This window comes from Phragmites australis, chromosome 1 (genome assembly GCF_958298935.1).
Source record: "Phragmites australis chromosome 1, lpPhrAust1.1, whole genome shotgun sequence".
Classification (NCBI taxonomy): domain Eukaryota; kingdom Viridiplantae; phylum Streptophyta; class Magnoliopsida; order Poales; family Poaceae; genus Phragmites; species Phragmites australis.
The window spans coordinates 40,582,818-40,607,652 of NC_084921.1; the positions used below are offsets into that span (position 1 = coordinate 40,582,818).

At 45.6% G+C, this 24,835-nt stretch overlaps 3 protein-coding genes across 3 annotated transcripts; 2 read left to right on the forward strand and 1 right to left on the reverse strand.

Annotated features, from left to right (window-relative positions):
• Positions 1-3,445: 3,445 nt before the first annotated feature.
• On the reverse strand, positions 3,446-5,329 carry LOC133919114 (polyamine oxidase 1-like). Its single transcript, XM_062363384.1, has one exon. The coding sequence runs from the start codon at positions 5,205-5,207 to the stop codon at positions 3,672-3,674; it is 1,536 nt and encodes a 511-aa protein (XP_062219368.1). The 5' UTR covers positions 5,208-5,329; the 3' UTR covers positions 3,446-3,671.
• A 9,424-nt stretch (positions 5,330-14,753) lies between these two features.
• LOC133919122 (probable mitochondrial-processing peptidase subunit beta, mitochondrial) lies at positions 14,754-19,120 on the forward strand. The gene is made up of 9 exons (XM_062363397.1): positions 14,754-15,449; positions 16,193-16,357; positions 16,452-16,589; positions 16,693-16,844; positions 16,945-17,053; positions 17,731-17,829; positions 18,478-18,543; positions 18,625-18,732; positions 18,846-19,120. The coding sequence occupies exons 1-9, from the start codon at positions 14,892-14,894 to the stop codon at positions 18,969-18,971; spliced, it is 1,521 nt and encodes a 506-aa protein (XP_062219381.1). The 5' UTR covers positions 14,754-14,891; the 3' UTR covers positions 18,972-19,120.
• A 2,015-nt stretch (positions 19,121-21,135) lies between these two features.
• On the forward strand, positions 21,136-23,762 carry LOC133919131 (probable leucine-rich repeat receptor-like protein kinase At1g68400). Its single transcript, XM_062363408.1, has 2 exons — positions 21,136-22,534; positions 22,622-23,762. The coding sequence occupies exons 1-2, from the start codon at positions 21,208-21,210 to the stop codon at positions 23,236-23,238; spliced, it is 1,944 nt and encodes a 647-aa protein (XP_062219392.1). The 5' UTR covers positions 21,136-21,207; the 3' UTR covers positions 23,239-23,762.
• The last annotated feature ends 1,073 nt before the right edge of the window (positions 23,763-24,835 follow it).

Sequence of the window (24,835 nt, forward strand, 5' to 3'; positions counted from 1 at the left end):
TCGGCTCCTTTTCGGCATCGGCATCTTGGTTGATAGGGACAAAATCCAAAATTAGATAATATACGTGACCGTATTTACCGAAATAGACAACATGTTAGCGTATTTACAATTTTAGCATCCGTATTCGGCACACCGTGTGTCGAATATGGCACTGTAGTTCATATTCGGCACACGGTGTGCCGAAAATGACACTGTAGCACAATTTTCGGCACACCGTGTGCCAAAAATGGACTGTAGCACAGTATTTCGGCACACAGTGTGCCGAATATGGACTGTAGCACAGTATTTCGGCACACGGTGTGCCGAAATACGGTGCTACAGTCCATTTTCGGCACCCCCACACTCCGAAAATGAACAGTACCGCGCGTGAACAGTAACAGCAGTGCGTTTGAATTTTGCTTTTCCTCTTTTTCAAAACGGTGGTCTTCTGTTACTCCAAAAATGTTAAAACTTTTTTTACATATTCCATAATCCATGTGCAACCCATTTTAGTTGGATTCACCGAAAAATCCTTTGTATATTTAAAACTAAAATTCTTCAAAAAAGACTACTTTTATAACTTGTAATAATTTTTAGTATCTCAAATAAATTCCCAAAAATTTAGAAAAATTCACTAATATTCTTATTATGTGATGGACTAATTTCAAAAATTATTTTTAGCCCTATTTTATATGATGAAAAAGTGAGTTCTTTTGTAATGCTTCATTTATATGTATTTTTATCATTTCATGTAAATGAAGCATTACAAAGTAACTCATTTTTTCATCATATAAACTAGAGCTGAAAATAATTTTAGAAATTAGGTCATCACATAATAAGAATATTAGTGAATTTTTCTAGATTTTTGGGAGTTTATTTGAGACACTAAAAATTATTACAAGTTATAAAAGTAGTCTTTTTTGAATAATTTTAGTTTTAAATATACAAAGGATTTTTCGGTGAATCCAATTAAAATGGGTTGCACATGAATTATGGAATATGTAAAAAATGTTTTAACATTTTTGGAGTAACAGAAGACCACCGTTTTGAAAAAGAGGAAAAACGAAATTCAAACGCCCTGCTGTTACTGTTCACGCGCGGTACTGTTCATTTTCGGAGTGGGGTGTGCCGAAAATGGACTGTAGCACCGTATTTCGGCACACCGTGTGCCGAAATACTGTGCTACAGTCCATATTCGGCACACTGTGTGCCGAAATACTATGCTACAGTCCATTTTCGGCACACGGTGTGCCGAAAATTGTGCTACAGTGTCATTTTCGGCACACCGTGTGCCGAATATGAGCTACAGTGCCATATTCGACACACGGTGTGCCGAATACGGATGCTAAAATTGTAAATACGCTAACATGTTGTCTATTTCGGTAAATACGGTCACGTATATTGTCTAATTTTGGATTTTTGCCGGTTGATAGTGTCAGGATTCGGACAAGGAGCGGACGCGCTGTCTAATTGGGGCCCGGCCTCTCGCCACATCGCATCGTCTGCGCGTGCGCTCCCAGGCTCCCAGCCGTTCGCTGTCGCTGACGGAGGCCGTCCGGCGGGCCGCGTCGTATCTGCACAGTCTGCAGATCTGTCGGTCTCGATCATCTACAGCTTAAATACGGGCTCATATATCTAGCTAAACTTCTTCTCTCTCTCAGGTCAGGTGACCAGGTTATTGTGATAAACTTGCATATTGCATATGCCAACACGGCACCGTTTTGTTATTCAAAAAAGATGCGAGCTAGCCAGGTCAGTAATGTCACTGATCGGCATCGATATGATGTGTAAGAAAATATTTTGCCGAGATGCCAGATGCAGTTCGTTACGTCACCAAATGACAAGTAGAAAGACAACTAGCAGGTAGGAAGTTACGTTGTGATTGGGGGGGCAATACATGTCATGTCGCGATCTCGCTTAGCGAGTAGTTTGAGTTTCATATTCTTCTCCAACTGTGGCTGATTTGGATGGTGATGGAAATTTGGACATCCTTGTCGGAACTTTCGATCCACACGTGTAGAAGCAGGCAAGGAAGATGAAACATAGTAAGTATACTGTTAGTAAGAAAACGCCAACAATATTATCGTTTTGGCAAGCGAAAGCGACACCGTAATAAGACGACAGGAGATGCAGCCCTCGCTCACTGTTAAGCTGAACTCACCACCGATACGGACGAGTACGCGCGGACACAAGACAGAAAACCGAATCGCGCTCAAAGCTTCAGACTCAGCCGAAGGCACGTTTTGCTCACGGTTCACTTACCAAAATAGCACGTCGATATTCTTTCTAGTTTCTACCCCGGTACAGTGCATCTATAGAACCTTCATCTAATTATATCATCATGGTTCTTTGAATCCTCAACTTCTCTATATAAAATATAAGTTGATTTATGTTATTACCTCTAACTTGTCCTTGCTCTACTGCCCCGTCTACCCCCTCTCTCGCACACATCGCTCCAGCCTGTGTGAGATTCATGCCTACGTAAAATCTCTCTCTCTCTCTCTCCACCCCCCTCCTCACCACATTGATTTGGGGGAAACCGTACCTCCTATCTCTCTCACACACAATGCTCCGGCCTAGGCGGAATCCGTCCACCTTTGTCATCCACATTAAGTCACCAATCTACATGAAGCAGGATAGGATCGAGTCCAAAAACAACCGGATCTGGTCATATCAGATCTGCTCGATCCGAAAGAAGGTGTTGTTGAAAAAAGCTATGGTCTTTCTTCACTACATGACGATTGATGAAGTTGCTGACTAGATTGTTTCTAGCGTTTCTATTTTCAATTCATGATATCTCATTTTTGGAACTGTAGGGTACGTGCTTGGTGATGATGTATTACTAGAGTTTCCACATAATTATGTTGCCCCTCCTATGTAACTGAAATATATTTGCAATAGATATAGCCTGATGACGCTCATAGGAGTAGCTGATGAGATGTGAAATGGCAATAACACTGGTAGCTTTGTTTGTAATTGTTGTTTCTTTTGCAAGGTTCGGATTACTTGGTTGACCTTACAAATTGTCGTGGCAACAAGGCTTGTTGGTATTTATGAGTCGTAAGAAGTCAGTAAAAAGAATGTCCGAATGCAAGGAGCGTATGCTTGTAGCCGAAATTTATACCCTGTTGTGGACATTCTGTTGAAAGGTACCTTTATTATGTTAGAGCTTTGAGAAGCATCTTCAGGTCTCTAAGTCAAACCCATTATGTATGATCCCTGTCTGTCCTCCCCTAACTGTGTGTACAAAAGCATGGATATGATATTCACTTCTTACTGATTTTTGTATTGCATAAATGTAAAGCAAATGAATACCATATTGTGCAAAGCTTCAGCAAAACATGGATATATCCGAAAAATAATAAGAACATGAATTGTTTTCACATAGTGTGTCTTAAAACATAATTATTTTATGTATATGGAACCGTTTCGTATAAAATAAAGGTTATGTTGCAACTCATAGCATGTTACTGGTACATAATAATAAGCTTCCTTAACCATAGATTACCCCAGCCATACATGAATATCGGCTGTAGCACACTAGCACATACCAACAACAGGGTAGCATAACTACCACGTGAATCACGCGAAACAGCATAAGCAGAGTACCAAAAGTACATTAAAGCAAAAAGCGGCAGAAGCTGAAGAATTCCGAAAACGCGACACCCACTCGTCGCCTCGTCGGTGCAACGCTAACGATAGTGCTGCAGCAACCGGTCGGCCTCCCGCACGCCGCTCAGGTACGCCGCGTGCGTCGTCGAGTAGTGCGTCCGGTGCGTCGCCTCGCCGGCGAACAGAACGCGTAGCGGCGCCCGGTCGTCGGCGTCCTGCCCGCGTGGCAGCGGCTCGGCCATCCGATCGAGGTCCTCGCCGCTCGAGCCGACGGCCACGTAGCTGTAGGACCCCAGGAACAGCGGGTCCGTGGCCCACCCGCTCCTCTTGATTCGCCTCACCCTCCACCGTGACGTCGCGGTGGGCCCCACGCGGCCGCGGGGTGGGGCCGGGAGGAACGAGTCCAACGTGGCGTGGATCCCGCGGATGACCTCGTCGCCGGGGAGGGATTCCAGGTGCGCGGCCTCCCGCCCGGCGAACCACGCTAGCGCCACGCTGGAGCCCGCGTGCACGGGGCAGATCGACTCGGTGCCGCGCATCCACCACGGCATCTTAGACACGTGCCCTCGGAACGCCATGTGCAAGAACGGGAAACCCGGCGGCGCCGACGTGGCCAGGTGACGGTCGCCGCCGTGGCCGCCTTCCGGTTCCAGTGCCTCCACGGCCTCCAACTCCATGAACAGCTTATTCACGACGCCGAAGCCGAGGCGCGCGACGGCGTCGCGCTTGAACTGCGGGAGCGGCGGGTCGAAGGTGATGGCGCCCGCGGCGGAGGAATCCTTGCCGAGGCTGGCCTTGAGGACGCCTAGCGAAACCGTCAGGATAACATGGTCGGCGGTGAGTGTCGGCGCGCCATCGGCGAAGTGGAGACGCACAGGTGTCTCGCCCCAGTCGAGACGGCAGAGGCGGAGGCCGAGGCGGACGGTGGCTGGCGGGAGCGCCGCGACGAGGTGCTCGACGACGCGGGAGTACCCGCCGGGGATCGTGACGTGGTCACCGGGGAAGTCGCGGTACTCGCCCTCGGCTGTGAGGTCGAGGATGCAGAGGTCGTCTGCAGAGGTGTCCGTCCGCTCCCGGTTTATATGCATGGCGAGCAGCGCCTCCTCGACGTCCTCCAGCTCCTTGCCACCACCCGGGCGCACCGCCTGGTACGCGCGGAGCCCGCGCCGCAGGTACTCCTCGACGCCCCCTCCGCCGCTCACATCGCCGGCACGCGCGGCCTCCATCATGCCCCTGTACAGCTCCTCGATCGGCCTGGCCACCCGGTCCGCGTCGACGACCTCGCCGCCCTCGGCGACAGTCAGCACGCGGTCGGGGAATCCGTCCATGCGCTCGTACGGGAGCCAGCCACCGCCAGCATCCTCCCCGCCGAGCGCGCCGGCGTCGCGCGCCAGCGCGTACACGGGGCTCCCGTCGATCCCCTGCACCCACGTGGCGCCCATCTCGACCCGGTGGCCCGCGAACTCGGACGTCAGCACACGGCCGCCCGCGCAGTCGCCGGCCTCCACGACCGTGACCTCGAACCTGTCCCCGCCCCCGCCGCACAGCCGCTGCGCCGCCGTGAGCCCGGCCACGCCCGCGCCCACTATGACGACCCTCGGCTTCTTGGCCACCATCCTAGCAGCAGCTCCTCGCCTGCCCCGTGCGCTCGCGCGTGTCGCACACACCAGGCAAGTGCCTCGCGCCTTCCTCCCACGACCAGCAGGGCCACGATCTAGCCTAGGAGTGATGAGCACGGTTATATATAACAGGAGCCCTGTCGCGCTAGCTGTTGCTGCTTGTACTTGGTAACAGCGAGCGTGTGGTTGGTTTAGCCTAGGAGGCTTGGCTGCGCGTGGCCGTGTTGATTTCGGCCATCATCCGCGAGTTGTTGTTACGTCCAGATCACCGTGGCTATCGCGGAAGTGGTTCCGACGGAACTGTATTGAGTGACGTCGTCACTGACACTTTGAGATCTACGAAGAATTGACCCATGTGTCAGCCGCCGGTATCTCCTTACGGCTACCGCCAAGTGGTTTCGCTGTCCGGACTGGACCGGGGAGCTAGGCTGGAAGGGCCCCTCTCTTCTCCGGACTCCGGCTGCCACCTTTAATTCTCGGTCGGCGCCACCTCATCACCTCTCCGGCAGGCAGTTTATGCCTGGCTGCTGCTCTTTTAGCCTTTCAGAGGTGGAGATCGATGAGATCCGAAAGAAAACGTACCGTGCTTGCAATCGAGCTTGTTGTGTTGCGCTTTGCATCGTGCTGTTGCGTATCAGCCGGTAGAATCTCGCGCGCGGTAACGGTGCTGATATCCGAATGCTCCATGCGTGCGTGCGTGCACTACTTATCAGAATCTTAGTCGTCCAGTCAGCTGGTCTGATGAGATCTGGGTGGCCAGCTTGCTTAGCGTATTAATCTGCTACCGTACGCGCTACATCTACATAGCAAGTGTGAATATAAGTGAATTATCAACTTTTTCTCGTTCGGCTGTTAGATGGCACAACTATATCTTTCTTTCTTAAAAGAACTCCAAATTAACTATAGTTACCCTGCTACAAACTGATGCTAGTATTTCATAGAGACTAATCTAATCCCGATAAGTTCGTTTACTTACAAACGTACGCTAGTACTACTCTTTTAATTTGAGCAACTTGGGGGTTCTCTTCTCCATCACTCCATGGCTGCACAAGTTCTCTACTTTTAAAATTCATGCAGTTGTTTTCCCCCCAAAAGAAATATAGGTCTTGTAGTACTACACTTGATTACCGAATCTAGCATAGGAGACCTCAGATTTAATATACCAAATAAGTTCTACGTACTGTTTGAAGTTAATTATTGATCGCTGGTACAAGTTATATAAAAGAAGTGCTGCCATTCTGCCAAGTTGCCGAGGAGTACCTACGAGCAAGGTTTTGAGCGAACCAAATACTCGATCGATCTACATGGCAGTGGTTTCCCACTCCCAATTCCGTGGGTTGCTTTCACTTGTAAACTAGAGTACGTAGCTCCTAATGAACTTTTCTAGAGCCCCATTCTCGTATCGTAGTAGTTTTCTCCTTTTTCATTTAACAATGCCAGACAATTAATGATATTTATCCGCAAAAAAATAACAATTATTGATGTAGAGTATATTGAGGTCATTTTTTTCCTTTCAAAAACACCAATGTGGAAAAATGTGACAGGCCACTACACTGCAAAATCCTTCATTATTTCTCTAGCAGCCATCGTTGTTCAATGTTCACTGCAGCAATATACAGTCTGGAAAAAGGATCTGCACTTCAGTACTGTGTCCAGCAGTGGCTCGTGGGAACCCTACACCATAGCCCTCTTGATGTGCCGGGGTTATCCATGATTTCGTACAAGTAGCATAGGCACAGACAATTGCAAAAACTGTATGATCAGTTGTCCTCGCGTTTCTTGAGGCACTACCAGCTTTTTTTTTATCCACTTCTTCCATATTTTTTTTGTGAGCATCGATCTCTGCAGCTTCCGTAACAGCTTGATTACCTAGACGTGCCAACCTATGCCGAGCAACGATTCAACAAAAGCATGGTTCGTGTTAACACAGGCACTGAAGCTGGCACAAATGTATTCATTGGACGAGGGCAAATCCAAGCCAAAGAATGGTGTCAGCTCCAGTGTGCGGCCTGTGAGATCAGATCATGGACCATGCACCTACTGTTCCTTACTGCCGATTCTGCCGGCCGATCGAACTCTTGTGGTGATGGTGAAACAATGTGTCACAATCATGGAAGCAAAGAGAGCACGGATGCCTCCTACAGCTTTGAACCGTTTGACTGTTGCTTTGTTTCCTCCCTGTTTTCAAAAAGAAAAAAGAATTTGGAAAAAAAAAAATCCTGTTCCCTTGGATAGAAGACTTGCCAAGTATGCATTGACCAGCCAATGCGCATACAGAGGAGGACCGTTAGAAATATATTCGTCTAATCGTCGGCCGGTTGCTCCCAACCGTTGAAAACTTGCCAACAATTAATTGATTGAATAGGTGTCTGTTCCGGAGGAATGTCTCCTCAAACGAACACCTTATCAACATACATATATTTGTAACAATCATCAATGAAAGATTAAGAGTTTGAATCTTTATTTTGTCTACCATTTTACATTGCAATTCAAATTACTCTCAACACATTATCATCACGCTTTCCATCGAGTGATCAAGAACAGAAAGAGAAGAAGAAGATAGAAAGGTGAGCAATGGCAAAGATGAACTTATCTTTGATTGCCGCCATTCTTCTTTGTGTCCTGAACCACGCAGGCCGTCGTTGTCGTGGTCCACAGACGTGGTGGCCGTGACCCACGCATGTCTCGTCGTTCTCCAGCAGTGAGGCATCATGCTGGCCCAAGCCACCCACCTCCAACCCTGATCGTGCCCAGTGACGATGCCCCTCCACGCGCACAAGTCCATGCCTACTGTCATCTGCACGGCTTCGTGCCGTTCACGTACACGCCAACAACCCGCTCGGCTTCCCCACCGCCAATGGAGGTTGACGTCCACATTGACGCCGAATCGACGCTCCATTCACTGACACCAGCGCTGACCGCTTCGGCAACACTAGGCCCAAGTTGCCCTGGCCGACGTGCCGCCACAGCAGTGCGCTGCATCAACAGCGGCGTACCTGCTTTGTCGCGAGTACGGCAACCCGCGAAGTTACGTCGACGCCCTCAGTTAACCCGAGCGGTACTATGGTGGCTCGCCGTGGGTTACCCACCTTCTTCAATGACCCGGCGGTTGAATCCAACTCAGGCGGCTCCTATCCTCCACGTGGTGCAGGCCCCATCCTCACCACTCTCACAGGCGAAGGGACCTCAATGAAGTCCTCTACTCTGGCTGGATGCGTCCTTCATCGCTTCGCGACCTCGGTGGTGAACCACCGGCCTGGCCTTCGCCCGGGATCTTGGACTCTACCATCCTTGAGCTTCCGCTTCGGGGCCCACATCGACGACAGCATAGGCGACCCGACCTCCTCCTCCGACGGGGAGGAGTACACCACGTGCTAAATGGCGAGGCGGCGCGATAGAGCAGAGGAGGTGGTGCGGCGGCATGGCGAGCGAGGCGTGATGGGTGGGGCAGGGTGAAACCCTAACCGCCGAGCCGCGCCACCCTTATACGCCGCACGTGCGACCCACCTCCTGGCCACCTAAAAGGCCATGCTGGGCCAAGCCCATGTTGCGGCCTGTTCGGCCTAGGTTGCCTGGCCCCCATGCGCCAGCGCTAGCCACAGAGGCCATAGGCCATTTTGCAAAAAAAAGGTTTCTCATAATTTGCAAGATGGTACCACTACCAGTATTGTGTATTAAGTACTTTTTATGTTTAGGTCCTCGATGTTGACTATAATTATATTCAATACTATTTATTGTTGTAATTTAACATTACAAACCCTATTTTTGGGGAATATTGTGTAATGTTCAATGTGTTTGCTTCATGCATTCCTACGACCACTTAAATTTTGCAATTGAGATTCATTTTCTTGCAAGATTGTACAGTAATTCACCTTAATTAAGCCTAAAGAGCTTTTATGCCCAAAAGTGCTTAATTCAAGCAGAATTACAATGCAAAATAAAATTAAGTGATTACCTCGATTTAATATTTATGAAACATAAGGTAATATAGATATGTATCTACTAAATATTTGCAGATTATCCATCATTACTGTGAGATCTATATTTTATCATCCTGACAAAATGACTACCTTTAATTTGCTCTTCCAAATATTATACTTAGTATAACACAAGGTAATAGGATCATAGACATCTACTAACAAATGTTAGATTATGCCTCCTTCTACTGCGAGATCTACACTATATTTGATGATTATCTTCAACTTGTTAACTATATAATTTGAGGTCTACACTATGTAATTCGGATCTCAACTTGATTTTCCATATTTTGCATCTTTATTACAACAATACCATGATGATTTTTAATTTACCAATAGTAAATTAATCAAATCTATGGTTTAAATCCATGTAGGTCAAGATGATCAACAAAGAGTTCGATATACTCGCACTCGATGGTCATAACTACCCGAAAGGCAATGGACGTCAAGATCAGCCTTGCATCCCGCAGAATGGTAGCGGCACTCCAACCTCCCCAGGAGGGAGATCCACCGCTCACAGATCAAGTTAAATATGGTGTATTATACATAATAAGGCAACATGCCCATCCGGATCTCAAATCTGAGTACTGGTGGAAGAAAATCTGAGTATATTATGACTAGCTCTCAAAACAAGATATGAATAATAGAAGACAATCATTCTGCCTGATACAAGTCATGAATGGACTCATCTCTGACTCTAGGATTTCAAATCCATCGAAAATTACAATCATGTTGTTCATAAAATATATTCCAAATTGCGTTTTTACGAAAAAGAACCTACAAAAGTAGAACCTACAAAAGTAGAAAAGACAGAGAAAACTTTATTTACTATGCTTCCCGCTGATAGGATCTTACAACAATAATATCGTGCAAAAGAATACCAAGTTTATTCTGACTTGATACATGTATTACTTCAGGCCGAAAAGCATGATGAACTCCTTCTAAGGAATCATCATCAGCGTCCAATAGGCGATACTCCTTTACCTGAAGTACATTCTAATGTCCAGAATAACAATAAGTTCGATGACTCTTCTAGAAGCCAACCAATGAACTTTAAAGGTAAACGCAGACACAACAAGAAGCAGAAGTTATGTGTACCGGAAAAGGGGAAGACATATTTAAACTCAAATTTGACAAATCTAATGTTTGTCGCAAGTATGGCTGCTACAAGCACACTACTAAGAAATGTTGAACCCTGGGACATTTAATTGATCTCTACTTACAATTGGTAGGACGTAACCAACATGCTCAAGGACAAAGATAGGAAACACACTTCAATCTTCAAATTGACACCGCTAAAGAGGCTAGTTGTTCACAACAAATTCTACAAGAATCAAGTAACAACTAGACTCTTCAGCTACTAGAAGATCCTATAAGCACGGAAAACATGATCGTCGAATTTGCTTCGCATGACATGTTTGTACATATTATTAGTCTCCTAATTCTGAAGATACTATTATATACGTCTATTAGTTGTTGTAATAATAAGTTATCATCTTTATGTATTGCATGTCACTAATATTGTATCAGCACTTATGATACTAAATAAAATTTGTATGTATTCTATATATCTGATAATTAATTCCATATTAAATTCTTCAATTCTATATATAGATTTCTATGGGAGTCAATCCGATGAAGGAGGAAATGTGCCTTATGGATAGTTGCACCACAAATTCTATACCGAGGAAAACAAAAATTTCTAAACTCTTACTAAGAAACAATCGCTAGACGCGATGCATTAATTATTGGCTCAGGTCGTGCCATAATTACTCTTCCTATGGGTACTCAAGTTATAATCGTGGATACTTTTATTGTATCCTGATTCAACTCGTAACTTACTAAGTTATAGAGATATTCGTCAGAATAGTTTCTATATTGAAACCTATGATGACAACAAAGAGAAATGTCTCATCTTAACGAATAACAACGGATATGGAAAATAAGTACTTGAGAAAATTCTCTCTTTATCGTCAGGATTGTACTACACATACATCAAACCCGTAGAAAATGTTACATACAAGGTAATTTTTCAGAATGTAAATGCATTCCAAACTTGTCATGATCGTCTTGGTCGTCCCAGCATAGGGATGATGCGAAAAATTATCAGTAATTCTATTGGTCATGATTTATGTGATGCTAAATTCCCTCAATATTTGAATTTTATGTGCAATGCATGTGCCACAGGGAAGCTAATTTTAAGGGCATTTTACCTTAAAATTCAAACAGAACCACTAAAATTCTTTGAACGCATTCAAGACGATATATGTGAGCATATCCAACCATTTACTGGACCATTCAGGTATTTCATGATTATAATAGATACATCTACACGAAGGCCTCACATATATCTCTTGTCCACACGAAACAATGCATTTGCCAAAATAATGGCTCAAATTATTAAATTACGAGTACATTATCTTGAAAATCAAATTCAATCAATTTGAATGGACAATGCTGCAGAATTCTCATCACGTGCTTTCAATGACTATTGTATGACCCTAGGAATTCAAGTTCAACATTTTGTCCCATATGTTCATACTCAAAATGGTTTGACAGAATCCCTTATCAAGAGAATTAAGCTCATTGCACGACCCTTATTACATAATTGCAACTTACCAACTTTTTATTAGTGTTTATATATCTTGCAAATTGCACCATGCCTGATATTGTATTTATAGTGAACTTACTAGCTAGGCATAGCACTGCTCCAACTAAATGCCATTGGACGAGAGTCAAGAATATCTTTTGATATTTCCAAGGCACCAAAGATTTTGGTCTATTCTTTCAATTTCAAAAAAACCAAGATTCAAATATGATTGGATATACTGATGTTGGTTACTTATCAGATCCCAACAACGCCAGATCACATATAGGCTTTGTGTTCCTATATGGTGGGACATCTATTTCATAGAAGTCTTTCAAATAGACTCTAGTGGCTACATCCACTAATCATTTTGAAATAATTGCATTATATGAGGTATCACGTGAATGCGTGTGACTTCGTAGAATAATAAACCACATACAACAGCCATGTGGTATTGGTTCTATTGAATCACCTACCATTATCTACGAAGATAATGTTGTTGTTGCTCAGATGCAAAAGGTTACATAAAGAGCAATATCACTAAGTATATTGGTCCTAAATTGTTTTATCCTTATGAGTTACAACATAGTAGGGAGATAAACATCTTGCAAATTAAGTCTTATGATAATCTCACAAATTTATTTATAAAGTCCTTACCAACTTTGACATTTCAAAAATATATTTATAGTATTGGTATGCGACAGCTTCGAGATTTGCAAGAATCAGGGGGAGTATTCTCCTAAATTTAACTTGTTCATACATCATATTGTATTATTTTCACTTTATCAATTTTCCTTACAAAGTTTCTCATAAAAGGTTTTTAATGAGACAATATCTATGCAAGATCATGTGTTATACATCTAATTTTTCATACCGGGGTTTTTAAAGGAGGTATATAATACATATCTATTGTTCTCTAAACTCTCTTATGTGTTTTTATTTTTATAAGATTTTTTCATATAAGTTAACAAAGAGATAATAATCAATATATGTTGTATTATTTTCTTCTTATTTTTTTACTATATTTTAAAGAAGTTTTAACATCATATCATTACTACTCTCCTTATATTTTCCTCGTAAGATTTCTGAAGAAGCTTTCAAGATGAAATATATAAGTGCATAGACCGGTATCGATCAAGAGGTGTTAAAATTCAAGTTATCTTCGTCTAACCGTCAGGTAGTTACTCCCAATGGTTGATTGATTGAATAGTAGTGATATGTTGTTAAAATTTATATATATTTATAACAATCATCAATCATAAATGAAAGATTAAGAGTTGGAATTATTATTTTATCTACCATTTTACATAACCATCCAAATTACTTTCAATAGGGATAGCACCCGGCTGCCCTGCTGAGCAGAGCAGGGTAGTTGCATATCGCATGCTGCGGGCGCACAGAGGGCGCTCGCCAGCTCGGGCCCGGCTGGGGCCCCATGGAATCCGGTATTCTACCGTGATCAGTTGGTTCTGGACCGAACTCTTCGTTCGGCCTGGCCTTTGAAAATGCTGGAATTTCGGCCTTTGGACAGACCTGGAATACGCTTGTGTGCTCAAATGGGTCAGCGCACGATCCATCTAGGCACGGGCCACAACCGCGCCGCGCCTTCCATGGATGACTCTTCGCTCTGTGATGTGATTTTTATCACCGTCTCGCGCCGGTATCTTCATCGACGTTTTCAACAATCACATGAACGCTTCTCACGAGAGAAGAGATATTAATCTATTATATTATTATTTAAATGCTAAAAAGAGATATTAAGCTCACTCTTAAAATCACAAAATTACCAAATTAATAAAAAAGAAAAAAAATCTAAACCACTAAATGTTACGAATATCTAACAGTCTAAACTAAAAAAAATTAAATATCTAAATAAAGAGTTTAAATAAAATAAAATAAATAATACTTAAAATTAGAGTAAGAATATATAGAAGGATCCACATTAAATATAATCTTAAAAAAAATCAAATTATTATAAAAATCAAATACCTAAGTAAAATTTTCGTGTAAAATACAATTAATTAATATCTCAAATTCATAACAAAAAATAAATAAAAAGAATTTAGATTTTTTATTAAGATAATAGATTAAGAAGCAACGTGTAGTTTAAAGTCGTCATATCAAGTAGACAACATGCAAGACATAACACGTAGTTAAGGTAAATCAATCCTAATTTTAATTGATTTGCCTACACTTGACGTACGATTTTGACAGTTGATCAAAATATATATAAATCGAACCAATATATATATATATATACGATTTTAATACAAGTTTGGAACATAAATAATTTTCTCTTCTACTAACATAACTATTCATCTCTTTTTCTAATTTTATATGTTTTATAGTTAAATGACACTAACTTTATAAAAAAATTAAAGAGACTAATTTTAATCAAAGTTATCATAGTTATCATGATAAAATATTATAGTGAGATTAATCTATTAGTGTGGACTAGCTTGCTAGTTTTGTTTGAAAAAAAAATACATCACCACGAAGACATTACATGGGGTCTCTCTTTTGCCTAGAGATTCAGCATTGAGCAGCAGAGCTCCCGTCAATACGCTTTCTTCGGACTTCAGAATTGTTATGAAAAGCTTTACACGTGAGGGTACGTGACAATTTCCAATGGGAATGGCTGAGGCCACTTGCATTATCTCACCACAAACTACACAAGCATCATAAAGTTCTCCAGTATCAGAACCTTCACCACTATTACACCACCACCGTCATCATCATTGCGTTTCTATCTACTAATATTTCACAATCCAAATCACAATAACAATCAACGAGAACGTTTAATCATTCACTTACAAACAAACTAATTAACCCCTTCAAAGCATGTAGAGAAAAGCTTAGTTTCAGGACCAGTTCTTATCATCTACCGGTACTCAAATGAGCCAAATGTACTCAAAGTTGTATACGCCTTGTCCCCTTGCTCTGTTGTACCTGGACCCGACCCGGAATAAAAACCTCCGATATTTCTCGTCAGTTTGAGACTTCCAGTAGCCCTTCCTTCCCCCGCCGCAAGAATAAAAGGGAGAGGAAAGCCCAAACCCCTCCGCTCCCTCCCCCTCCCCAACGGCGGCGCGACGCTAGTGGTATTCCATCGAACACATGGCCGCCACCGCCGCCCGCTCGAGGCGCCGGGTCCTGCCCTACCTCCACCGCCTCCTTCACTCGGGCTCCGCCCCCGCCGCCTCCCCCTCGCCCAGCCGCTTCCTCCGCCACGCCTCGCAGGTGCCCCGCGCCGCCGACCACTCCCCCTTCCTCCGCCTCCCCGCCGCGCACGTCTCCACGCTCCCCACGGGCCTCCGCGTCGTCACGCAGGCCTACCCGGCCGCCACCCGCATGGCCTCTGTCGGCGTCTGGGTCGACGCCGGAAGCCGGTTCGAGCTTTCCGGTACCAACGGCACCGCGCACTTCCTCGAGCACATGGCCTTCAAGGGCACCGCGCGCCGTCCTGACGCTTACGCGCTCGAGGTGGAGATCGAGGACATGGGCGCGCGCCTCAACGCGTACACCTCCCGCGAGCAGACCACCTTCTTCGCCGACGTGCAGGCGCGGCACGTGCCGGCCGCGCTCGACGTCCTCAGCGACATACTCCAGCACCCGCGCTTCCCCGAGAAGGCCATCCAGCGCGAGCGCGGCGTCATCCTCCGTGAGATGGAGGAGGTGAGCTGTTGCGACCCTTTTGCTGTGCTGCCCCTTTTTTGCCCTACACCAAATTTCCTTGCTTTACTAACTTAATTAAAGAGGCAAGCTCCAGTGATACTTACGCGTATTTGATGTTCTCGTCGCATTGTAATTTACCATTGTAATCAGAGTAAAGGTGGAAATTTTAGATGCTTGTTCGGTAACTAAAGCTGGAAGCCACATCTTTCTGTAGGAAATGTTCTTTTAGTGCTCATCTGGTTTGCTTTCGCAGGAATGGTACAACCTCTGCTGTATGAAATTTGGGTAGTTTATCGATACTAAATTGGCCTTGCAATTGGTATATACTGTAACTCTTAGGTTGCATGTGATAGGCATGAGTTTCCTTATCTTTCAGCATGGGGTTTATATTACACATGTGGAAGCTACTACCTGTGGCACATGTTCAAACATTGTCAGCATAGATTTGTACTTCGCTAACTGTTGTATTGTTTGTAGGGTAGAACACTATAGTAGTACAGAATATGATGGTTACCTTTAACACTGGTGGTCTAAATGCAGCAGTTCTTAGTCATATCTGGATAGCTCATGTGCTATGGCATTCTGTATAAAAATTGAAACTTTTAATCATGGTATGACTGCTATAATATTTCCATGAATAGTGATGAAGGATGCTGGCCGTGGTTTAGGATAGCTCTTGCTGTTCAAGTGCAACATTTTTATTGCTAAGTGTGGATGCCTGATGTGTGTTTATGGGTAGACAGGTGCAAGGAATGATGGAAGAGGTGATATTTGATCACTTGCATGCTGCAGCGTTCCGAGACCATCCACTAGGGGACACGATATTAGGTCCTGAAGAGAACATTAAATCAATCTTGAAGAAAGATTTGAAGCAGTATATCTCAACTCACTATACCTGTCCTCGAATGGTATTTCTATCAGCCAATTCTGAACGTTCATAGCGACTGGTTACTTTTGAGCAAACTAAGTGGTAATTTTTTTTTATTGTGTTGTCTGGCTTAGGTTGTATCTGCTGCTGGAGCTGTCAATCATGATGAGGTTGTTGATCAAGTGAAAGAATTATTTACAGGATTCTCTACTGATCCAACTACTGCAGATCAGCTTGTTGAGGCAAACCCGGCTATTTTTACTGGATCGGAGGTCTGGTTTCAGTTCATATAAGATCTTATTGTAGCAATTTTCTGGGCCATTTCAACTGATCTTTAGCTTTTCTTTAGACTCAACTGGTCTTTACCTTTTGTAGGTTCGTGTGGAAAATGCGGAGATGCCTCTAGCGCACCTTGCAATTGCTTTCAAGGGTTCATCATGGACTGACCCTAGCTCCATCCCCCTTATGGTGATCCAAAGCATATTGGGATCCTGGAATAGGAGCATTGGGGTTGGGAACTGCTCAGGGTATGTACTTCCCTTGATTTTTTATCAGCAATTTGCTTTCCCTAGTGTCTTACTGCCAAATTTGTTGATTAAAGCTGATGTTAGATATTGAAACTGCAAGGTCTGCTTTAGCTCGTGGTGTCAGCAATGGTAATTTAGCTGAGAGCTTGATGGCGTTCAACACTAACTACCGGGACACAGGAATATTTGGCATTTATACTACTGCTCCGGTAAAGTTTGTTGCTCAATCATCTTGGTTTGTTCTGGTTCAACTAGCCTGAACATAGGATTGATGCTTTTATCTTGATGTCACCATTATGAGTACTAGTTGTCTTGAAAACTTAATTGGTGCTGTACTTGTAATTATAGCTATAAAAATGCATAAAGATTAGTCTAAATATAGTGGTGATCAGTTGTGGGTGTTCTCTTGCAACATCGGTGGTAGCGATTTTGTGTAATCAAGCAGTGAGGGAAACTGGATGTCTTCCGGTGGGCTAGGTGTGTGAGTGAACCAATGCCAATATGGGTTTTATCTCTGGGATTGGCACCGGGAGGGGAACTCCCATGTTCAAACAACATCAACAACAACAACAAAGCATCGCTTTGCGGCACTCATACACACTTTCTAGATGTTCTGCCACTTAGGATGAATGTGTAGCCAATGGCCGGTTAAAACATGAGATAGATCAATAAACTCCAAGTTACTTTTGGTCTACCCCCCTTATCAGTGGACCTGGTTGTAAATTTGATGAATATCATGGACAATCACTTGTATTTGCTCAACGCAAAGTTGCTTCAAAGTTCAAAGTGACCATTCAGCTATACCAGCAGCTGAGCAAATGTATTGATTGGATGGAAATATTCCCTGCAACAATGTTTTGTTACAGTTTTTTAAATTTAATTGCAGTCTGATACCCTGCATGAGCTGTCACGGTTAATAATGGCAGAATTTAGAAGACTTGCTTTTGAAGTGTCAGAAACAGAGGTTGCTCGTGCACGTAATCAGGTAGTTCTATCTTCAACTTCCTATGTCAGTATATTTCGTAAATTTTTACTGTTAATGTTTGGTTTTTCCATGAGGATATTTATAGAAGGCAAAAGTGCACGGGTGACCCTACTTTGTCGAAAGTATTTTGGTTGATTTGACCCTATAATATTTTTACTTTGTCAATAGTATTTTTACTGTTACTATTAGAAAATTATTTTGGTTGATTTGACCCTATAGTATACAAGCTTTGTCCAGTAAACTCATGTTTTTCTTTGCAGTATTACTGACTTACGGGGCACTGATGATAGTGGAATGTGGATATATTTTCTTTTGGGAAAATTGCAATATGTTCATAAAAAACCAAACCCATTCTCCTTCCCTTAAATTATACTGGCAGCTTTTGCCTAATGATCTATATAATATTGTGTTATGTGGACAACTACAACCATGAAGTATGATGTATGCTTGTTGTAACATATATGCTTCCTTAAAATATTGGTGAAATGTGAACCGTGTTTTCCACATGTAAACACCAACCTGCAACTTGGCTCAGTTGCATGTGCTTTGTATTTCTTGGCTCAGTCGCAAGGTGCAAGCGTTGCATGTAGAGCTGGTTTTGATTTGTGGAACCTGTAACAAATGGAACTGACGTGTAACTTATGCCAGCTGAAATCTGCTCTATTACTTCACATTGATGGATCCACTGCAGTTGCTGAGAATAATGGTCGCCAGGTATTTTATCTTAAGCACTCACCATATCAGCCATCTCTCTCTTCCCGATTGATAAGATTTTCCCTCAACCATCTCATGCAGATGCTAACTTATGGGCGAGTAATGCCTTTCCTAGAACTTTTTGCACGCATCGATGCTGTTGACTGTGCTACAATAATGGAAACTGCTAAGGAATACATAACTGATAAGGTAAGTCCCCAAAATTGGTTGCCATGCTACTAATATAGAGTACTACAGTATTGTTGAGTACTTGAGCTAACGGAAGCTTCATGCACTCACATGACTGGTTTGACAATTTTCAGGACATTGCTCTTGCTGCAGTGGGACCTCTCTCGAATTTGCCAGAGCTTAGTTGGTTTCGCTCGGAGACATGTTCTGATAAAGAATTTACTCGAAGAATATTCTTTCAGAACGCACAGAATAATTGAAGCTGCGGCTCGTGTTGTTGTAACTCTAGGTCATTCCAAGAAATTTTCAATTGATAGGTAGCATCACACATTTTAAGTGATAGATATTCTTTTCCTTTTGTGTTTGTACTATACGTATTTGATGCTAAATGTGCAAATAACTTTCTTCACTGCGGTTCTCTGGTTATGAATTCCTTGTATCCACGCTTTATTTACGAATCATGTCTGAGATGAAGCATCTTGAAATAATAAGCTGGCAAAAGAGAATGGCAAAAGGATTCCTGAACTTTAGATGTTGCTATCTTCCGACGCAATTTCACTTATATTCTTTTCTTTGGAAGCCTCGTGTCTACAAATTTTGGTTCAGTTAAGAGTCTGCATCAATTGCCTAGTTTATCTATCGATGTGAGGTCAGAAATTTGAGTCTGCATTTGTTGTAAAACCAAAAAGGTAAAAAGAATGAATCTACTGTGAGTATTGAGGACCTGGGTAGGAAGTTGTAGGCACAGCAGATTGTTCAGCTTAAATTGATTTTGGTGGAAAGAGGTACTCTGCTTTAATTATTAGGCTATTACATCAGAATTTGGGGAAGGGTAAAAATAATTCACACCAACTACTGTCCAAACAAGATCTGAGCACAAAACTTCCAAGGAACATACTGTGGAACTTCAATACATTTAAACTCCAGTTAGCATTGGTAGCTGCATTAAAAGTCACTGATCAGCCAGGCGACCAGGCCTGGGGAGGAAGCGAGAGCAATCATTTTGTTTGTTTGGCTGGTGGAACGATGTTGGATGGAAGATGATCATTTATATTTTTAAGATATTTGGTTGAAGAACATATAAATATAGATATCTAGCTTTGGGTAATATTCTTGATAAATGCAGGATAGATTGAGTCAGCTTTTTTGGCTGGATGAGACTATTCACCTTGTATAACCATGATTATTAGTAAAATAATTAGTGATAATTAGCATGTTGTATTGTAAATTAATATTTATTATTACGATATTATGATTGATAAGTGTACTATTGATGTGTCGATTAGAGTACGATTAGTAACAGTTATCATGTTTTGTTATTAATTAATAATTACTACGATATCATTGATAAGTGTTAATACATATTGATTAGTATACGATTAGCTATTATTATTTGAAATTAAGAGATATAATATAGTTAATTATTCTCATCACATCTGTTCTCATCTCTATAATCAAACATAAAATTGAATAATACTATCCATCCAATTAAACAGATAATTTAAATAACCATACTACTAAAAATATAAATAGACATAACTCATCCAACGTTGTTATCCAACCAACGCCCGCCAGGCCTGCAGGCCGCAGCTCACTGGAGAGTGAAGACACAGACGAGTGAAAAAAAGGCCGCATGAGAACAAAACTTGATTTCTGTTTCCAGTGAATACATGGGGCAGAGACACGCAGCGTTGCGGCCTTGTTCTGTCGTTTTGTTTTACCTGCCCAGACTGACACTCAAGATATGCGAAATCAGCTTGGAACAGTGAGAGCGACTCAGCGAGAAGTGATGAGTGCTGGATGGAGCCGGTTCCTGTGCAGCAACTTAAACAGTCGCATTAGCGCCCATCGGATGCGAAGCAAGGGGTCGAGGGCCGCGTGGAATACTGTAGCAGCACTGTAGCAAGATTGCTGTATCGAAAATTACTGTAGCAGTTGGTACTGTAGAGATACATTTGCACTGTTCATCACGGCACGGGAACGGTTGGCTGACAATCGGTGCAGTCGTAACTCTGCAGTTGCGACTGGACTGGATCCCGTCGCGTGCTGGATGAGTTTGCTTCGTGTAGCATTTAATGGCAGTTAAGACACTAGTTTTTCGTGTGAATTCTGAATAGAAAGCTTCTGCCACGCTGATCGGTTCATGGCTGTTGGCTGTTTTTTTAGTGTGAGTTTTGAACAGAAAGCATCCGTTGTTACAGCAGTGACTGGTGAGCAAGCAAAGCGATTAAGCGAAACGTCCAACGACGGCTAGGAGAGTTCATGCACGGCTAAGTATTTCCCTTCTGTGACCCTCCAACGGGGCGCAAATGGGCTCACGCCGTTCTCGCGGGGGCGCCACGCCCCGCGCCCTCCTCCCGCATACCGCCCATTAATCCCTCACGCACCTGGCCGTTGCACCATCAACTCCCCTCCTCTTGAGCTCGTCTGCTACATATACTCGTCCGCGCCGTCCGCGAGCCACTCCCCGCGCCCTTCCACTGTCTCGGCAAAGCAATGGCATTGCGCGTCTTCTTCTTGATTCTGCCTCTCGCCGCGAGCTGCGCCTCCACCCCTGCCCCAAGCCCGAGCCCCGACGCCTTGGCGCTGCTGGCCTTCAAGTCGGTGTGCTCCGACCGCACCGCGGCGCTCGGCTCCTGGACAGAGTCCTCCGATCCCTGCTCCGGCAAGTGGCGCGGCGTCAAATGCCAACGGTCGTCCTCCTCCTCCCCGCCGCGCGTCCGTCGCGTCGTTCTCGAGGGCCTCCAGCTCGGTGGGCACGCCGCGGCGTTAGAGTTGCTCGTAGATCTCCCGTTGCTCTCGTTCCTTAGCCTCGAGAACAACTCCTTCACGGGCTCCCTCCATGGCATCGACTTCTCCCGCTTGGCGCCGCACCTCAAGCTTCTCTACCTCTCCGGCAACGGCTTCTCTGGGCGGTTCCCCGAGTCCGTCCTGCGCCTTCGCCACCTGCGCCGCCTCGACCTTTCTGGTAACCGGATCAAGGGCACGATCCCGCCGGAGATTGGTCATCGCCTCCGTGCTCTCCTGACGTTGAATCTTGCACGCAATTCGTTCGTCGGGCCCGTGCCCACCTCGCTGGAAGCAATGGCTGAGCTCGCCGAGCTCAACGTCTCGGGCAACCACCTCAAGGGGCCGATCCCCAAGTGCCTCGCGTCTGCCTTCCCCGCGTCATCGTTCGCGGGCAACCCCGAGCTTTGTGGCTCACCGCTGCCCCTCCGGTGCAACGAACAGCAGCAGATCGCGTACAACGGCAGTGGTGAGGCGTCAGACGGATTGAGGTCAGGGAGGTGGAAGAGCCATGATCGGTGGATGGTCCTGATGGTCATGTCAGCCGTGGGCGCGGCAGTCGCGTTGTTGGTCCTTGCGGCTCTGTGCGCCGCGCTGTGGCTGAAGAACAAGAAGTCGACGAGACGGCCGCGCACCAACTCGCCCACCAACTCGACGGTGGTGGGGGAGGAGACGGTGCGCTTCGACGGGTGCTGCGTGGAGTTCGACGTGGGCACGCTCATGAGGGGCGCCGCAGAGATGCTGGGGAAAGGCGCCACGGCGACGACGTACCGCGTGGCCATGGGAGGCAACGACGCGAGCGACGCCGTCGTCGAGGAGGGCAAGGGCGAGGTGGTGGTGGTGAAGAGGATGAGGAGGAGGGAGGGCGCGCGAGCGTCCCGGGAGGACGAGAGGCGGCGGAGGGAGCTGGCGAGGCAGATGGGCACGTGGCGGCATGCCAACATCGTCGGCCTCCGCGCGTTCTACGCGTCCACGGAGGAGCTTCTCCTCGTCTTCGACTACATCCCCAACGGAAGCCTCCACAGCCTCTTGCACGGTGAGCAATCTCTCGTCAAACTAATAATTCGAACGTGTCAAGTGATGTCTTCTGACGTGTGCACAAAAATTGGTCTTTTTTGTACAGAGAACCGAGGGCCGGCAAGAGTTCCTCTGGACTGGCAGACCAGGCTGAAGCTGGCGCAGGACGCGGCGCACGGCCTCGCCTACCTCCACGGCGTGTCCGGCGCCAACCTATCCCACCGGCACCTCACCTCCTCGAATATCCTCGTCGACAGCAGCGGCAACGCGCGCGTCTCCGACTTCTCCCTCCTCCAGCTGCTCGCGCCGGCGCCACCGGGGGAGGCCCTGCAGAAGCAGGACGTGCACAGCTTCGGCGTCATCCTGCTGGAGATACTCACGGGGCGGTCCCCGGAGGACGGCAGCGCGGACCTGCATCGGTGGGCGCGGACGGTGGTGCGGGAGGAGTGGACGTCCGAGATGTTCGACGTGGAGCTGCTGCGGAGCAAGGGGGCCGATGACGAGATGGTGGCTCTCCTGCAGGTGGCTCTGCTCTGCGTCGCCGACAACCCGAGGGAGCGGCCCAGGATGGCGGTGGTGGCGAAGATGATCGAGGACATCAGGGACAGGGGAAGCAAGCGGGGCAAGTGCTCTGCGTCACCGTCGCAAGCCGGGCATTCGCACGAGTCCTCTCCTTGCGTGTCAGAGGACACCACAAGGTCCACTCCTGCCTCAAGCTCTTGACGCAACTCGGTGGTTATCGGGTGAGTGGTTTCATCGTTTCCTTCTTCCCTCGCAAAGGATGTGGCAAGAACGAAATATTGTCGAATCAGAGCAGTGATGAGCAACGCGTGAAAACGTTTGCGTCAAGCAGGCGGTGTCCTGTCGGATTTCGATCTTCCAGTAGCTAATGGACTCTGTTAGTTTGACGTGCAAATGCAACATGTACACATGCCCCCCAGTGAGAAATCGAGGCAGACCGTGTAGACTGAACAGAAACTAGAAAGATGCCCATAAGTAACAGGAATAGTGGCCTTCGATGCTTCTACGTCGATTTGGCCTCATCAGGTAGTGGGATAAAAATCATAAAAACGAGTGATCGCTCCGTTCGTCACCCGCCAGTAGGCCAGTCGAGCCTGGGCGGCATGAGGGGCACATGCTCACCCGGGCTCGCATCACTGCCTGAACTGCCCCGTCCGCGTACCACCGCCATCTGCTTCACTCCGTGGCTGCCCGTTCCGTCCTCGCGGCTGGTGCAGTCTTGCTCCGCTCCCGCCCGCGGAGGTCGCGGCCCGCGGTACCGTGCCGGGGCGGGAAAACCAGCACGCTTTTGCAGCGGAGGTTAGGACGGGTGCGGTGCGGTGCCGTGCGGTTGGTTTGGTCACAACTCACACAAGTGGTGCCGTACCAGATGTTTGTCACGGCGGGCCGGCGTCGTAGTGGTCTGCCAGCCTATCGGGCCGGGAAGTGAGGGGAAAATAATGGAGGTTGCCTGCTCCGCTTGCCGTGTTTTTGAGCTGGGGTTTGGGGATCTCCACCCACACACGAATACACGATAGCCACTGGTCGATCGCGTGGCGGTGACAACGCACACCCACCGGATTACGGTGCAGCAGTGTAGCGGTTCGCTTGGTGCGGTGCCTCCACTTGTTCCAGTTGTGATTGAGAAGTGGCTCGTTGGCTAGCAGTTTAGTTTAACACCTTGGCGGACCGCATGACTCTGCAAGTTTGCAACTATAGCGATAGAGGTACTCCAAATATCTACGAGCTCAGCTGCTCAAGAGATCGTAGATATTTGGAGAGAGCATGGTACTAAGTATGGCTAAAATGTATGCTCTCAAATATTGTTATTGTAATATAATGCTTACTGCCCTCTACCTAGGTTTGGCCAATATTTAAAATTTTGGCCTGTGTCTAGCGATCTGGCTGAAAGATTATGCAGTAGCTGGCTTGGTTGATCGCACATAATGAGCTAAGGAGTGGCTATAATTAGACTCTGTTTGTTAGGACTTCAGTTCCTCTAGCTGACTGGGTTGATTGTACATAATGAAGGAAGGAGTGGCTACACCAAAACCATGTTGACAGTTGTTAAGAAGTTAGAATAAGGACGCATCTAGAAATTTGAGATATTGGTGTGAGCATATAACAATTTTGCTTGATCCATGAGGTCATCTTCTATGAAGCAATAGAGTTACAAAGGCATTTGTCGGAGATCATGGGGGTCTTAGGACCCCAATGAATGAACTTGGCTTCGCCCCTAAGTCAGAACTCAAGATAGTGGATGTTGTTGGGCAATATCCAATTTCTTGAAAGTGAGAATCACTTTCGTGCTTGTTGTCCT